Source organism: Quercus suber, unplaced genomic scaffold (assembly GCF_002906115.3).
Source record: "Quercus suber isolate HL8 unplaced genomic scaffold, Cork oak 2.0 scaffold_3B, whole genome shotgun sequence".
Lineage (NCBI taxonomy): Eukaryota > Viridiplantae > Streptophyta > Magnoliopsida > Fagales > Fagaceae > Quercus > Quercus suber.
This window is the reverse complement of record NW_027071805.1, coordinates 7497-24340: the sequence shown is the minus strand read 5'-3', so window position 1 is coordinate 24340 and position 16844 is coordinate 7497. Positions and strand designations below refer to the sequence as shown.

The 16844-nt window shown below is 36.5% G+C and overlaps 2 protein-coding genes across 2 annotated transcripts; one reads left to right on the top strand and one right to left on the bottom strand.

The window, feature by feature from the left end:
* Nucleotides 1-3006: 3006 nt before the first annotated feature.
* Nucleotides 3007-3327, bottom strand: LOC112034307 (uncharacterized). The gene has a single exon (XM_024067124.1). It carries the CDS (start codon nucleotides 3325-3327, stop codon nucleotides 3007-3009), a length of 321 nt encoding a protein of 106 aa, XP_023922892.1.
* A 9220-nt stretch (nucleotides 3328-12547) lies between these two features.
* Nucleotides 12548-15697, top strand: LOC112034364 (caffeic acid 3-O-methyltransferase). The gene is made up of 4 exons (XM_024067183.2): nucleotides 12548-13008; nucleotides 14200-14510; nucleotides 14783-14847; nucleotides 15140-15697. Exons 1-4 carry the CDS (start codon nucleotides 12581-12583, stop codon nucleotides 15434-15436), a joined length of 1101 nt encoding a protein of 366 aa, XP_023922951.1. The 5' UTR covers nucleotides 12548-12580; the 3' UTR covers nucleotides 15437-15697.
* The last annotated feature ends 1147 nt before the right edge of the window (nucleotides 15698-16844 follow it).

Sequence of the window (16844 nt, the reverse complement as noted above, 5' to 3'; positions counted from 1 at the left end):
CAATTACAGTGGATGAGTTCCTTTACTACTATAAGCCCTCAGAGATAAAACAATCTGCTCGTTTTACCAGTTCTTGTCTAGGGGCCCTCAGTTTAGTTTAATAAAGGGCCATAGTTCTTCTGACAAGCTTTGAAAGAAAGAATTCTTTTTTATTTCTGGAAATTGGGCTGGGGACCCAGTTGATGTCGATAATGCCCCCTTCCCTCCTTTTACCAAACCCCTAGGTCGTCTTCGTCCTGAGGGTATGTCTTTCTTCCATTTTTTCATTTATTTCTTCTTTTTTTTTTTACTCGTCTAATCTTCCTCTATATTGGTGCAGCTGTTACTCGTCCACGCTTGGACAAATTTTATTTGGATCGTATTGACCATGCACGTGCCTTTTGTGAGAGGTCCTTCCATAACTTAGTGACTTTCAGTAGTTTGGTTGCTTAGGGGCTTGGTCCTAAGCCTACTGCAGAGAACCTTGAACACGAAGAGATTACTCATCAAAGTAAGTATTGTCCATCCTCTCCCTTTTTTTTTAATTATTTTTTATTATTTTTTTTATCACTAACTTCGTCCTCTTCAATATAGGGGTGGCCACTATGAAGGAAAATAGAGGGAAAGCTGCTGCAAGTAGTACTGAGGGTGAAAAGGATGTACAGGTCTTAGATGATGTCACTCCCCTGGTCATCTAGAAGCCTGGCGTCTAGGTTGGAAAGAGGAAGGGTATATCCAGCTTTGTGGACCTTGGTGACCTTCCTACTCATCGAGGTTCCAAGAAACAGAAGTCTAGCAAGACTCCTCCACCCAAGGTTCCGAAGTTCCCTTCTGCAACAATACACCTGGATGCCTCGACAGTGAACTTAGTACCCTAGACCACTCCCTCCGTCCAGACTACTCCACCCGTCCAGCCTGAGGACCTCCCTCTTGCAACAAAAACTCCTTACAGGACCCATCCTTCAATGAAAACTAAGCGTCCTCCCAACTTGGTACTGGACGAGAGTTATGCTTGGAGGACGTTCAAAGGAATCATCACTGACAATGAGGTAAACTCATGTTATAACATGTCAGTGAAGGACTTTAAGCGTTTTGCCATCCATGACCTCTTCAAGGTATGTGGTTTTCATTATTTTCCTTTTATTTTCTAAAAGATTCAAGGAAAATTTCTAACTCTCCTTCGTCCATTAACAAGCCATGTCCAAGTTTTACACTGCGTCCACTCAAGCTAAGGAGCTTTGCATTGAGGCTAAGGAATCCAAGGAGAAGAACAAGGAGCTGAGCAACGAGGTTCTTCTAAAGAAGGGGGAGGTGATCAAATTGACTGAGGATCTCAATCGTCTACAGGTAATTAAGCAAAAAGTAAAGAATGAAGTGGAGGAGCTCAAGGCAGACTCCATTGAGAAGGAAACTAGTATCACTCACCTCAAAGTGAAGGTTCAAAAGTTTACTTCGTCCATGGAGAAGGCTTAAAAGGAAGCTATCACAACCTTCATGAGGTCAACTAAGTTCAAGACTTGTCCAAATCGTCATTATGCTGCTAGCTATGAAGACTTTCGAGCTGATGCCAAGGAGGCCTACCTTGAGATGGATTTTGACTCCATGTTCCTCACTGCTGCTAAGAGTTCCCTGCTTCCGACGAGTTTCGAGGACGTCAACGTGGTGGACAATGCTACATCTAAAATAGCTCAGAACGATCCAAAGTCTGGGGGTGATGCCCCAGTGGTTTACCCTAGTAATTTTATTTTCCTTTAGAAAAATTTATTATTTCAGTTTGTTGGAAATGGCCGTTGATTTGGGCTTCACTTTAAAAAAAAAAAAAAAAAAATTCATTCAAGTATAATTCCCTCGTCCAAGTATATGGACGATCAACATATACAATTGCCTTTATTGGCTATGAACAACTCAAAGGGTTTTTGAATAGTGGTCGTCTACCCTTCTTTAACTTTTATGAATGAATGTCTACTTCTATTTTCATTTCTTACTTGGGGTTGAACATGTTACATGCTTTATGAACGACTTTTATTTACATCATCCATATTATTTCTATGGTTTCAAGTGTGGTCCGTCCACTTATAAGGACATTTTATCTCGTCTTGACAATATGAATGAATTTTTATTTACATTGTCCATGTTAAAATAAATTTTTCACGCTCAACACTTTTACCATTCTCATCTATGAATGGTATCTCTTTTGCTAGCTTTATTCATCCATATATTTGACTTATAGCTTGCATTATTCTGTCCATAAGTTGGACGATCCTTTACTCGTCTTTAGTTAAGACGTTTCCAGCATTTTCTTGTCCAAAGATTGGATTGTTTCACTGGTTAAATTCATCCATGGACTTCGAAATATTCTTATGTGCATGTTTTTCTTCATCCATTAATTAGATGAATATACCTTAGGTTTTACCTCGTCCAGTGGTTAGACGAATATACCTTGGTTTATTTTTCTTTGCTTTATCCTTACTTTAAGGAAAACTTATAGACATTACATCCCTGCGTCCAAGGATTTTACTCGTCTTGGGCCTTAGCCTTCTTGTGGATTAGTTTAAATGAAATCACAAAAAAATTGGAAATTCATACAACATTATACACATTGGAAATCCAAATCGTATGTACATAACATAAGCATTGTCCACAAGCATGACACATGCTTAGAAGCTAGTGCCTTAGGGAATTTAGAAATACTTATATACAACAGATAGACTAAGTACATGACTTTTTCCATCACAAATTCATCCATAGATAGCGTAAAAGTTAGAAACTAACGCACTTTTAGGGAATTATAATATTTAAAAACATGCAGTAGTAGTAATAAACATAAGCAAATATGAGGAAAACAACACATAACTTCAACTTCGTCCATGATGCTCGTCCACGGTGATGCTTGTCTAGATTAACCCTTCATTGTTAGTATCTTCTTAGATGCTCAACATTCCAAGGGTGCTCTAGCTTCTGTCCATCCAAGGCTTCTAAGTAGTATGATCCTTACCTTTTGCAATTGATAACCCTATAAGGTCCTTCCTAATTAGGCCCTAGCTTTCCATGAGCCAGGTTTCTAGTTACCAAGGTGACTCTTTTAAGGATGAGGTCCCCAATGTTGAAATGCCTAGGTTTCACCATTGCATCATATTGCCTAGTCATAAGACTTTTGTATCTTGCTATCCTTTGCTCTGCATCCATCCTTACCTCGTCAATAAGATCAAGGTTAAGACAAAGTTGTTCTTCATTGTCCTCATCTTGATACTTCATCACCCTGTGGTTAGCCATCTGTACTTCTGTAGGTATAACTGCTTCACTTCCATAAGCTAGTTTGAAGGGAGTTTTCCTTGTGGGGGTCCTCATAGTCGTCCTATAAGCCCATAGAACACTTGGTAGCTCGTCTAGCCATACTTCCTTTGCCCCCTCAAGTAGAGTCTTGATGATTTTTAGCAAGGAACGGTTTGCTACTTCTGCTTGTCCATTTACTTATGGGTGGGAGGGTAAGGAATAATGATTCTTGATTCCAAGTTGCTCGCAAAAATCTCTAAAAGGTGTGTTATCAAATTGCTGTCCATTGTTAGACATTAGTACCTTAGGTACCCCAAACCTACATACAATGCTCTTCCAAACAAAATTTTTGACATTCTGTTGTGTAATCTTTGCTAAGGGTTCATCTTCCACCCATTTTGTGAAATAGTCAATCCCTACCATTAAAAACTTTATCTGCCTAGTTCCAATTGGAAAAGGGCCCAAAATATACAATCCCCATTGCACAAAGGGCCATGGGGCCATCATTGGGGTAAGGTACTCTCAGGGTTGTCTAGGGACATTACTAAATCGCTGACATTGATCGTACACCTTGACATAAGCCTTAGCATCTGCTTGAATGGTTGGCCAATAGTAACCTGCACGAATGACCTTGTGGACGAGTGCTTTAGCTCTTAAATGGTTGCTACACTCTCCTTCATAAACTTCTCTCAATACATAGTTTGCTTCATCTAGAGATAAACACCTTAGGTAAGACTGATAGAAGCCTCTTTTATATAGCACCTCATCTATAAGGATGTATTTAGCTAATCTGATCCTTAGCTTTCTAGCCTCGTCCTTTTTTTTTAGAAGCCTTCCATCTTTCAAGTAGTTGACTATTGGGGTCATCTAACTTTCCTTACCTTCTATCTGTTGTATCTCTGGAAGATCTATACTAGGCATGTATTGGACTTCACTAGACTCGTCCACTGATCCATCTGCTGATGCTTCCTTTGCTAAGGCATCTGCCTTCACGTTTTCTTCCCTTGGGACTTGAATGAAACTATCTTCTTTAAATTTCTTAACAAGGCGTCTCACCTTATTAAGATATTTCTTCATCCGTTCTTCTTTAGCTTCACACATTCCATTCACTTGACCTATAACTAACTAAGAGTCTCCCTGGACGACTATTGATTCAGCCTCCAAAGACTTAGCCAATTCTAGCCCTTTAAGAAGGGCTTCATACTCAACTTCATTGTTGGTTATTTGATATTGCAGATGAACCTTATAATTCAACTTATCTCCTTCTGGAGATTGCAACACAACTCCTATTCCTCTTGCATATAGTATAGATGACCCATCCATATGGATGACCCATGTTTTCACGTCTTCCACCCCGTCTAAACTACCATGACTTGGAGTGAATTCTGCAATGAAATCTGCTAGAGCTTAAGCCTTTATTGCATTTCTTGGTTGGTACCTGATGTCAAACTCACTAAGCTCAAAGACCTATTGGATCAATCGTCCTGCAACTTCTAACTTGTTCATCGCCTTCTTAAGCAGATGATCTGTCATGACATTAATGACGTGAGCTTGGAAGTAATGCCTTAGCTTCCTAGAAGCCGTTATTAATGCAAAAACCAACTTTTCCATCATCGAATATCTTACTTCTGCTCCCCTTAGCACTCGGCTTGTATAATACACAAGCTTCTGCACCTTCCCTTCTTCCCTTATCAATGCTGAACTTACCGCATGTGGGGACACTACTAAGTATAAATATAACTCTTCACCTTGTATGGATGGATTTAGTAGGGGAGCCATAGTAAGATAGACTTTAAGACCCTGGAAGGCCTTTTGGCACTCGTCTGTCCATTCGAATGCCTTCCTAAGAACTTTGAAAAATGTTAAACATTTATCTGTAGCTTTTGAAACAAACCTGTTTAAAGCTGCAACTCGTCCAGTAAGGCTCTAGATTTCCTTGATATTCTTTGGTGGTTCCATGTTCAATATGACTTGGATCTTATCTAGATTTGCTTCAATTCCTCTCTATGAAACCATTAATCCCAGAAAATTCCCTGATGAAACACCGAAGGCATACTTACTTGAATTCAACTTCATATTGTATCGGCTAAGTGTGTCAAAGGTCTCTTATAGGTCGTCCAGATGTTTCTTCTCGTCCAAGCTCTTCACCAACATATCATCCACATAAACTTCTACATTCTGTCCTATTTGTGGACGGAATATGTGATTGACTAACCTCTGATAAGTTGCCCCCATATTCTTCAAAGCAAAGGGCATCACCTTATAACAAAATAAACCTTGACTGGTAATGAAGGATGTATTTTCTTGATCTGCCTCATCCATCTTTATCTGATTATACCTTGAGAAGGCGTCCATGAAGCTTAGCAAATTGATAACCTGCTATTGAATCTACCAACTAATCAATGTGTGGCAAAGGATAACTATCACTAAGGCAAGCTTTGTTCAAATCAGTGAAGTCTACACACATCCTCCACTTGCCATTTGCCTTCTTAACCATCACCACATTAGCTAACCAATCCAGGTAATAGACTTTCTGAATAAATTTTGTTGTGGTTAACTTCTGGACTTCTAACAAACAGGCTTGGAAGATAGGTGCACATTCAATCAATGAGTAATAATACTCATGTCAATTCCTAGCATGTCTTCATGACTCCATGTAAAAATGTCGATACTCTTCCTTAAGATCTGGACAAGGTCTTGCTTCATCTTTTCCTCCATAGTTGTTCCAATTCTAGTAAATTTCTCATGATTACCCTCTTCTAGAGGGATGTCTTTCAATACTTCGATGGGCTTTACAACAACCCTTCTCTCCTTTATGCTCATTGTTTGCACATGCTCGTCCATAGCCAACATAGCTAGGTAGCACTCTCTAGCGGCCAACTGATCTCCTTGCACTTGCCCTATCCCATACTCCATTAGGAATTTGACTGATAGATGATAGGTAGATGTTACTACATTCCAACTGTTTAAAGTTGGTCTTCCAATAATGGTGTTGTAGGAAAACGAACAGTCTACCACAAGGAAATTTACTTCCTTGGTTATCTGTTGTGGATATGCTCCCACCACCATCGGTAGTGTGATAGTGCCTACAGGTTGCACTTTCATTTCTCCAAATCCTACCAAGGGCGAATTTATTGGACGAAGTTGATCTCATCCAAGCCTCATTTGTTGGAAGGTTGGGTAATATAAAATGTCTGTTGAATTCCCATTTTCTACCAACACCCTTCTAGTCGTATAATCAGCAATAAGCAAAGTAATGACGATCGCAATATCATGTGGGTGATGAACCCTTCTAGCGTCCTCGTCTGTGAATATAATAGCTTGCTTGTCTGCCCCCTTCGTCCATGGTGGTCCTCTAGAGAGTTGGTCGTTTTGTACCACTTTCAGGTATGTTTTCCTTGACTTGGAAGACTGCCATGTTGAAGTTCCACCTATAATAACCCTTATTTCTCCTAGTGGAGGTCGTGATGACTCTTCTACCTTTCCTTTCAACTTCTCGTCTTTTTTTTCTCTTCCAACGAAATGTCTTAACTTTCCTTATCTAATAAGATTTTCTATCTGTTGCTTCAAGTCATAACACTTGTTCGTGTCATGCTCGTGATCTCTATGGAAGTAGCAATACTTGTTCTTATTGCGCTTATTGGGATCTCCTTTCATCCTTTCTGGCCATTTCAAGGATGGGTCATCCTTGATTTGCATAAGCACCTGATCAAGTGGTATGTTCAGGGGTGTTTAGTGCTGACTCCTTCCTGAAGATGATCCTATCTTCCTATTATCTCAATCTTTATTCTCTCCTGTCCAAGCCTTCTTTGGACGAGGGCCTTGTTACTGCTTCCATTCGTTTTGTTTTCTTCCTCTTCTTGGCGATAATTACATCTTCTGCATTCATGAAGCTTTGGGTTAAATGGATGAGTTCAGCCATGGTCTGCAGCTCTTGATCATAGAGCTTATGAATGAATAAATCTAAGATTACTCCATTATGGAAGGCTGCTAACAGCAACTTGTCATCCATCTCATCCACTGCCAGGGCTTCCCTATTGAAGCGGGTAAGGAAGGATCGCAAACTCTCATTATCTCCTTGCTCTATAGTCAATAGGTTGGACGAGGAGCGAGCCTTTGTCCTCCGATAAAATTGTTGACAAACAACTTGCTCAATTCTTCACAAGAACCAACAGTGTTTGAACGTATCTTACTAAACCACACTTATGCTAGCCCCTTAAGGGTAGTTGGGAAGGCTCTGCACATTATATCTTCTAGAGCCCCTTGAAGGTGCATTGTGGTCTTGAAGGTCACAATGTGATCAAATGGGTTGCGTGTTCCATCATACGAATCCAAGGAAGGCATCTTGAACTTGGAAGGCAGGGGATGACTATTGATGAAAGCTATGAAAAGGAAATCAATTTGATGAACTAAATCATCTACATTTTTCATCCTTCGCATTTTCTCCCTCATCTCGTCCATGACCCTCTTCATTTGATCCATCTCCCTCTTTAAGTGTGGCATCCTTCATGAAGCGGTACCTTTTGAGTGGTTCTTGACATTTTCTCATTCTCTAATTTCTTGACTCTGATCCTGCCCTTCCATACACCTTTCATTACACTGCCTTCATTAGTTGATCTCTCGAGTCAACTCTTGATTCTGACGGGTTAACTTTGCCATGGCGGCTGTCATATATTGTATTTGCTAGATGGAAGGTGGTTGCATAACAGGTGCTGACTATTGAGCATGGTTGGGGTGGTTGGAAGCGTTCCTGATGGCCTAGACTAGTGGTCATTGACCTTGTTCGAACCATACAGCCTTTTGTTAGAGAAAGATAGATTGCAAATCACAAATTTATTCCTTTCCCACAGATGACGCTAACTAATGATGCAAGGAAAATCAGTGGGTTGAATGCTTTGGGATTTAATGGACTAATGGTTGTTTGAAAGGCTTGAAAAGAAAAAGACACAAGATCAAAGGTGACCAGGGTGAACCGACCAAGAACCCTCTGATGCTTAAGTTAGTTTTCTTCTCTAGAACTCAAGAATTCCAACTTTAGGAGTAGTGGATACTTACTTTCATTTTATGTGGATGAGTTCTTATATAGTAAGCTTTGGAGTGGTTACTTGTTTAGTAACTTTCTTAACGTGTATGGAAGTTAGAAGATTCAGACTTAACTTCCACAATTGCTATAGAAGTTAGAAGGCTCAATCTTATCTTCTACAACCACTATTAGAAGTTAAGAACTTAGTGGGAAGTTATAGCGATGAACAAGAATTTTGCTCATAACTCTAAATAGTAGAACGTGATGCGAATTATAAGCTTTTGTACATAAATCCATTCTGAAAATTTTCTAAGTGTTGAGAGGTCGTCCAATTAACTTCTACAATTGCCATTAGAAGTTAAGAACTTAGTGGGAACTTCCAACTAAGGTCCACACAGTGTTTTAGTCTAATCGTTCCAACACAATCAAGTATTATTGAATGTGAACGGTATGTAGTCAAGAACAAATTCCACTTTAAAGTATATTTCGTCTATAATTAGCACGCGAAGTTAATTGGATTTGTATCCGCACATTGACTATATGGATTGGATTCATATTATAGTGAAAATAATTGGATTTGTGTGCGGAATAAATTACTCTATATAATAAATCCCTTATTAACAAGTAGCACATTGTCATAGTCTCCAAAGATAATTACTTTTTGCACTAAAAAAGTACAAAAAAAGGAGAAAAAAAAAATCCTATGTACATTTCTTCTAAACCTAGGAATTATAGTGATTTTGTAGAGAAACTATTGCGTTCCTTTTTTTTTTTTTTTTTTCGTAATAAACGATCTTCGTAGATTAAAATAGAAACAGTAGAGAAACTAGGTAAGAACCTCTCATAACACATACCCAAAAGTCATAAAAATGCAAAATACATATGTTCACAATGGGACTACAAAATACAACAAAATCCTGGGACTTAATTCCAGGCCTTTCCAAGCCATCACATCTGCACGTTAATTTGCCTCACAGAAGCAATGCTTCACCTTCACCTATGGAATTTCATTGAATAAAATCCTTAATAAGAATTGCATGTTTCAAATTGCTAATGTAAATTTAGTAAGCCAATCAAATACTACTTTTGCATCGATCTCAATTTCTACTGCCAACAAGATTCAGAAACGGATCAGTGTCTTATTAAACATTCTCCATATACAATTAAGAGTAATGCTATAAACACAAACTATTTTACAACATTTTTACAAATTACTGATGTTGCAATTTCTTATTAGTTCTAATATGAGTCCACTACTAACATCACATTTATGTTTACTAATAATTGTTAGGACATATGTGATTCATTTGTTAGGAACATATGTCACTACTTTATGTAATTGGTTAATCCTTTGACAAAACGCACTTTATTTGTATTTGGATAGATCTAGGATGTGTTTAATACTTCAAGAAACTGTGTTTGAAAATCAAGTGTTGAAGACATGCAAATTTGTCCAAGATTCAAGCTAAAGAAGTGTCTATCATTAAAGCTTGACAGCTAGCCAACTATTGAGCTTAAGAAGCTGTTTCAGCCCCATTGCTCGACAGTTGCTCGACAGCTGCTCGACAAATAGGCATCTGTCGAGATTTATGAAAAACAGAATTTCAGATCTGTTTTAACTCTAATATGTGATTATGGGTTTAGGCTTTCTTTTCTCACAACCCTAGACATATAAAAGGATTAAAGAGGACACAAGTTGCACAAGTGTTGATCAAAGTTTGTTCAAGCAAATTGTAACCGGAGACAGAGTTTTGCCCTAGTTCATCATTCTTGTAGAAGTTGCTGTATTTGTGCACCATAGGGTTTTGTAACCAAGCATCTTCTTGATCTTCATCGTGGATGAACTAAAGAACTTTGCAGCCAACAACCTTCTCTAGTTGGTGATTGAAGTCGCGTACTGGGATCCGCGCAATTGGTTAGTCACATATTGGGAGCCGTGCATCAAAATGAGAAATTGTCATTATAGAACAAGTCCAATTGGGTATTGGGGTAAGGGTTCAACTGTAGGTTGATATAAAGTACTGGGATTTCTTTACTTATAACTGCTTGTTACGATAATAGTAGAATTTCAGGAGTGGTGACATTAAAATCACCCATTGGGGTTTTTGCCGTGTTGGTTTTCTCCATTCGTAAACAAATCACTGTGTCAATTTATTTTCCGCTGCATACTTAGTTTAATTGGTGATTTGTTTCTGCTACCACACGTTTACATGTTAATTTGATTAATTAATTAAATTTGGCTAATTAATCAATTAATTCATCACAAGGGGTTAATTTTTTTTTGGCCTATCAATAATTATTTGAAAATTACTAAAGCAACATTAGTAGTTTGTAAAAATGTTGTAAAATAGTTTGTGTCTGTATCATTACTCTACAATTAAACCTTGTCCTTATCGAATCGTTAGCAAATGGTTGAGTCCTTGTCGTTAGGGACGTTTGGTGAAATAGTACCATTGGCTAGGGCTAATTAGACATGGCAAAACAGGTCAGAATTTTCTAACCCGACTCGACCTAAACCGAAAAATACCTAATCCGAATCCAATTTTTTTTTACTTGAAGCAAAAACTGGTTGACTTATGACCCGACCCCTTTTTTTGTAGGTCAACCTGACCCGACCCAAACCCAAACCATTTTTTAAAACTTTTTTTTTGGTAAAAAAATAAAAATAAAATTAAGACAATATTGGTTTAATTGTTTGTTATAAGTTTTAAGGAAACAATTGAGACATTTACATAACTGCATGTAAATTAATTGAAAGATGAATAATTGAGCATTCTGTAATGAGTAAAGTTAGTTGGTTAATCATTCAATGCAAAGGGACCCATGCAACAGAAAATTAATTGATTTGATCAGGATATGATGACGCAACGAAAAATCCAAAAAACTTCCAGACAGCAATAATTCTTTGATAGTAATAGCCTATAATAGGATCTTGACTTGAAGTTAATAAGAGCTAACCCATGATTGCGGCTAGGTGAGTTTGGTCCTCATTGCATTTGCATTGATGTTTCCCCTTGACAAGTCTTCCACGATAACTTGTCAGTCTTCACAGAAAAATCAAAGGACCTAATCGACTTCTAGCTTATATAAGACAACGAACTAATCTATTGGGTCCATATGGACCATATCAGTATTTAAATTTCCAAGTCCTCTAGTACGTATGACAAGCCTAGCAATTTTTATTTTCTTTTTTCTTTTCGCTTAATAGAAAAGAGTGTCTCTAGTGTGGACTCATGGTCCTCGTGGCACGACAGTTGTTTAATTATTAATGATATAATGAATAGCCCTCTTCACCTGTTGCCGTGAAGTAGCTTCCTATGCTGTCCTTTTTTTTTTTTTTTTTTTTTAATTATCTTATTGTGGTGGGCAAAAATAAGTCAAACTTGCAGCCCTCTTCACCTGTTGCCGTGAAGTAGCTTCCTATGCTGTCCTTTTTTTTTTTTTTTTTTTTTAATTATCTTATTGTGGTGGGCAAAAATAAGTCAAACTTGCTTTTTTCCTCACACAATTAATTTGTAGAAGTGGGATGCCAATCAACATTTGTTACCCCTATTTAGGTGGACTGGACTAAGTTAGAAATGAAAGGATAAATGTTAAGTATAAGTATGAGACGCGAGAATTGGTTAAAGATTATATTATGTTCCTCGAGGTTTGGTCCGAGATACAGATTACACTTGTTCTAAGATTACAATGATGATTCTCTTATTTCTCTCTTTTTTTCAGATGTTTTCATCCCCTCTTCACAGTGGCCTCTCTGCCTTGTATAGTCCCCTAGGTAGTATCTTGGCCTTCCACTTAGAGAGTTAGAGTTCATTTTCCTTAATACTTGTCCCATCAGGACCTCACTAGAAGGTTGTTACACCAGGCTATGAGTAGAAATAAAATTTGTATATTTGTTTTACTTATCTTTGTGTTATTTTGTTTTAGATAGCAATGTTAGGATTTGTATAATTTTAAAATTATTGAATAAATATTAATAAGTATAGTTCATTCTTGATATAAGTGGTAAATTTAAAGTAATGCATTTTACATCAAGTAATTTGTTGCATGACTTTCCAAATGGCAAATACATGTTTTCTTTATAAAAAAAATTCATGTGAAAAATACGGGTCACCTGACCCAACCCGATCCGACCGGCAATCCGATTGACCCAAACCCGTTTTTAACCCGCAACCCAATTGACCTGACCCGCCTGCTTTGCCAAGTCTAATGCCTATATATATATATATATATCAACCATTCAATTAAATATCTAGTACGTGAAGAAAACAAATAAGAGTTCAGTTCACTTTTAGTCCTAATATTATGGCCTTTCTAAAAGAATCCAATCCAAGAAATCTTGATAATGATCAAAGAGAAGAAAAGAGTTTCTTCTGTGCCATGCAGCTCTCGACCTCCATTGTGCTGCCCATGGTCTTGCACTCGGCCATTGAGCTTGGGGTTTTTGATATCTTAGCCAAAGCGGGTCCTGGAGCCAAGCTCTCTCCCTCGCAGATTGTAGCTCAGATGCCCACCAAGAACCCCGACGCAGCCATGATGTTGGACCGCATTCTCAACCTGCTGGTCAGCCACTCTGTGCTTGGTTGCACCGTGGTTGCTGATGAGGACTTTGGGTCTTTCCAGAGGTTCTACAGTCTTACTCCTGTGTCTGAGTACTTTGTGACTAATGAAGATGGCGTGTCATTGGGTCCCTTCATGGCCTTGGCTCAAGACCAAGTCTTTATAAAAAGCTGGTTCGTTTTTTATTATTATTATTTTTCCTTTCTTATTTTGAATTTGAAAAATAATATAATTATAAACTATTTTACAACATTTTTTTTTTGATATGATGAATGGTTATTGGTAAGTGAAAAAAAATGATATTAACGATAAGCCCAAATGAAAACTAATAAGAATTGACCATATCAATAATTTGTAAAAATGTTGTCAAATAATTTGTAACTATAAAATTACATTTTTTTTTTCCCTTTACCTGATCTTCATTTTTTCCCTTTATTTTTGCTTATTACCTCCGGTAATTGGTTTCGAATGTGTGAAGTAAGAGAAAATCTAGACCATATGTTTTTTGTGCTGTAACTTTTTTAATTATAACGCTTTATATATATATATATATATAATTTGATAATTAGGGTAGAGATGATTTGAATCTGAAATGTTTTTATTTGAAATACTAGGAGGTGTCAACCAATCAAATTACAAAATTCTCAAAACATTATAACACTTTTAAACTATAAAAATGGTGGTTAATTTAAACGTTGAATTAAATTTGAAATTAGGGTCAAAGTCTACTATCTGCTATATGCATATATGTAATTGCCCCTATATTTTACTATTTTTATTGTGATAGGCTTTATGCCCTTTTTAACAACTTCTTTTCTTGCTTAATTTGGTCAAATAATTACATTTGATATCGACAAAATTTGGTATCGAAAAAAATTGGGTCAAATAATTGATGGACAACAGCGAAACAAAGTTTTGTTTAGTTGGATGGGAAAGCCATGTAGATACAGAAGATTTGCAACTTTGACTTTTCTTGAATTAATCATTATTCTTTTAATAGTAAAGAAAGTTAATTATTTTTTATTAGTGTAAACTGACAAAATTCAAAATCAAAATTAAATTTCACAAAATGGAGATAAATATATCATATAGTCATTTATCGAGAGAAAAAAATATATTTTATAAGATGTCGCTTTCATAACATGTGTATGTTCCATGCGTATGGGTTTTACATAGAGAGAAGATGGTCTCATGAAACCATCTTATGAGATTTGATAGTTCCACTTATGTGGTCCAGTACCACCTCAAAGGCATACCCAGTTTCCCAATCTAATTTCCAAAAATTAAATATGCTATTGTAATTGTGTAGCGCCCTTGAATCTAGATAAATGAAAGATATGGTATCTAACCAAAGCTGTTCATAGGTCCCAATTGAACAATGCAATTCTTGAGGGAGGAATTCCATTCGATAGGACTTACGGCATGCATTCCTTCAAGTATCTAGACTTGGACCCCAGGTTTAATAAGGTGTTTAACGCAGCAATGTTCAACCACACTACTATTGTCATCAAGAAGATCCTTGAGTCTTACAAAGGTTTTGAGCAACTCAGGCAACTAGTTGATGTTGGTGGTGGTCTAGGAGTTACCATTAACCTAATCACTACTAGATACCCCAATATCAAGGGCATTAATTTCGACTTGCCTCATGTTATACAACATGCTCCACCTTATCCAGGTATTATTTCAATTCATAGTTTTCATTTTTCAGGTGTCGTCTTGTTTCACCAAGTTAAAATTTGATTGATTCTCACCAAAAAAAAAAAAAAAAAAGAAGAAGAAGAAGAAAGAAGAAGAAGAAGAAGAAGAAGTAGTTAAAAGTTAAAATTTGATCAAATGTTTTAATGTTTTTGAGGAATAATAATTTTGGATCATGAGTTTGAAAACCTTAATAGCCTAAGGTGTATTTATACGCAATCTATGTAGATAAAGTTTTAATTTATGTTACAGGTGTGGAACATGCAGAAGGAGATATGTTTGAGAACGTTCCTGAAGGGCATGCCATTTTTATGAAGGTTAGTTTCATATTTAAAAGGCATTATGTTTTGATTCACATGTACCCTTGACTTAAACCCAAATACATTACAAACTAATTTGTGTTGCATAGGAAATGCTTTTCTTCTTATTTGATTGTCTCAATTATTCCCCATCCAATTGATTTGGTAATGGCGCAAAATATTATAAGAAACTAGTTATTTATTAGGTAGAAATGATATATATATATATATATATATAATTTATACTAAATAAATAGTATATGGTATAATTTTTCAAGACAAATGATGCCATAATTGGATGATTTTTCAGTGGATACTTCATGATTGGAGTGACGAATACTGCTTGAAGTTGTTAAAAAATTGCTACAATGCTATCCCAAATGATGGAAAGGTAATTGCTGTGGAGGCAGTTATTCCAACTACGCCCAATATTAGCACTTCTATGAAGAGCACCTATCAATTGGATATGTTTATGATGACTCAATACACAGGAGGAAAGGAAAGGACCCAAGAAGAAATCGTGGCCTTGGCAACCATGGCTGGATTTAGTGGCATCAAATTTGAATGTTCTGTCTGTGATTTTTGGGTTATGGAGTTTTTCAAGTAAACGATTTGCTTGTAATATTTACTATTTAGAGATGCCCCCTTTTCTTCTTTGAACTTTTATGTTGTGTCCAAACAAGGGATTTTGACATGAGATTTATTCAAAGCTGTAATTTGAAATTTTCTAATGTTGATTTCCAATTTGTTTGGGTTAATAAGAGAGTTGTTTCAATGAGTATGTGAAACCTTGATCTCCGTTTTTTAAGCATCAAAATCCCAAGTTTAAATTTTAAGGAGAATTGTGTCATTGTACGAATTCTATCAATAAAACACTGCTAATGCGTACACTGAGATCGGTTTGATGAAGGCAGTAGTAGTAATTGTGAGTGCATTTTTCATTAAGGACTACAAAAACCATTACTACCACAACAATTATCCAAGAGTTTGACTGTTCTTAATTTTGTGCATTCAAAACCAAACAAATCAATAAAATCACAGAGCAACACTCACGTAAAACACAAAAAATACTAGAACATTGTATATACCCAAAATTATGAAGTTCATATTAATTTTAGTAAGGACAAAGTTTTTCTACAAGTTGATTATGAAGAATCTCTCCCAACCCATTATATGGCAATTTAGATGACCACTCATGAAAATTTTAATCTTTAAGTCATTTAAATAAGGCATATAATTATTAAAAATAAGTTGCATGATTAACCAAACTAATGAATTGTACCATTTGAATAAACAAACTAATGAAAATTTTGTGAAACAGAAAAATGAGATATCTCTTCACTGAAGGAATCTGACAAATGACTTCAAACCTTGTCTCTTATACATGCTAGCCATGCCCTTGCCTTGGGTACACGCTTAGAGTTTTTGAGATTTTGGCAATAGGAGTATAGCTGCATAACAAAATTATACAGTTAATACGATCAAGACTATATGCATCCTTTTCGTCCAGGATTTTAGCAATGCTACGACAATTCAAAACTAAAGCCTCATGCAGGAGCAGCAGGAAACTACTTAGTGTGAGACCGAGGAAATGAATAGAGGAAGAAAGAAATAAGTGTCAAGGCAATAATACATCGAAGGAATACAAGGAAAACTATGCAGGCTTTTGGTAACTACATCTCATTACACTCTCAGGGATTTTGATGATTGGAAAATGTATAGCAACTCCGAATTATGTTGAATGGAAATTATTAAGTTAAAAAAAAAAAAAAAAAAAAAAAAGTCTCTCTGAACATGCGACTAGTTATCATAATGCAAATATTTCTACGTTGTGCCATGGTTGGAGGCATCTAACGGACTTTCTGCATAGTTTGCACTTCCCAAATCAATAATCATGACTTGTTATGAAAAATCTTACTAGAGGGAGTGTTTTCACTTGTAACTTGTTCTAGTGTCCAATATTAATTTGAAAGGTTTCATATGAGGTCCTAGTACGATAAATTATAGGACAACCA

Excerpts from the sequence above, each read along its gene's own strand:
- LOC112034364 (XM_024067183.2), top strand. The coding sequence starts at position 12,581 with ATGGCCTTTCTAAAAGAATCCAATCCAAGAAATCTTGATAATGATCAA. Across the intron at positions 13,009-14,199 it reads CAAGTCTTTATAAAAAGCTG|GTCCCAATTGAACAATGCAA; the intron begins GTTCGTTTTTTA and ends AGCTGTTCATAG. Across the intron at positions 14,848-15,139 it reads GGCATGCCATTTTTATGAAG|TGGATACTTCATGATTGGAG; the intron begins GTTAGTTTCATA and ends ATGATTTTTCAG.
- LOC112034307 (XM_024067124.1), bottom strand. The coding sequence starts at position 3,327 with ATGAGGACCCCCACAAGGAAAACTCCCTTCAAACTAGCTTATGGAAGT.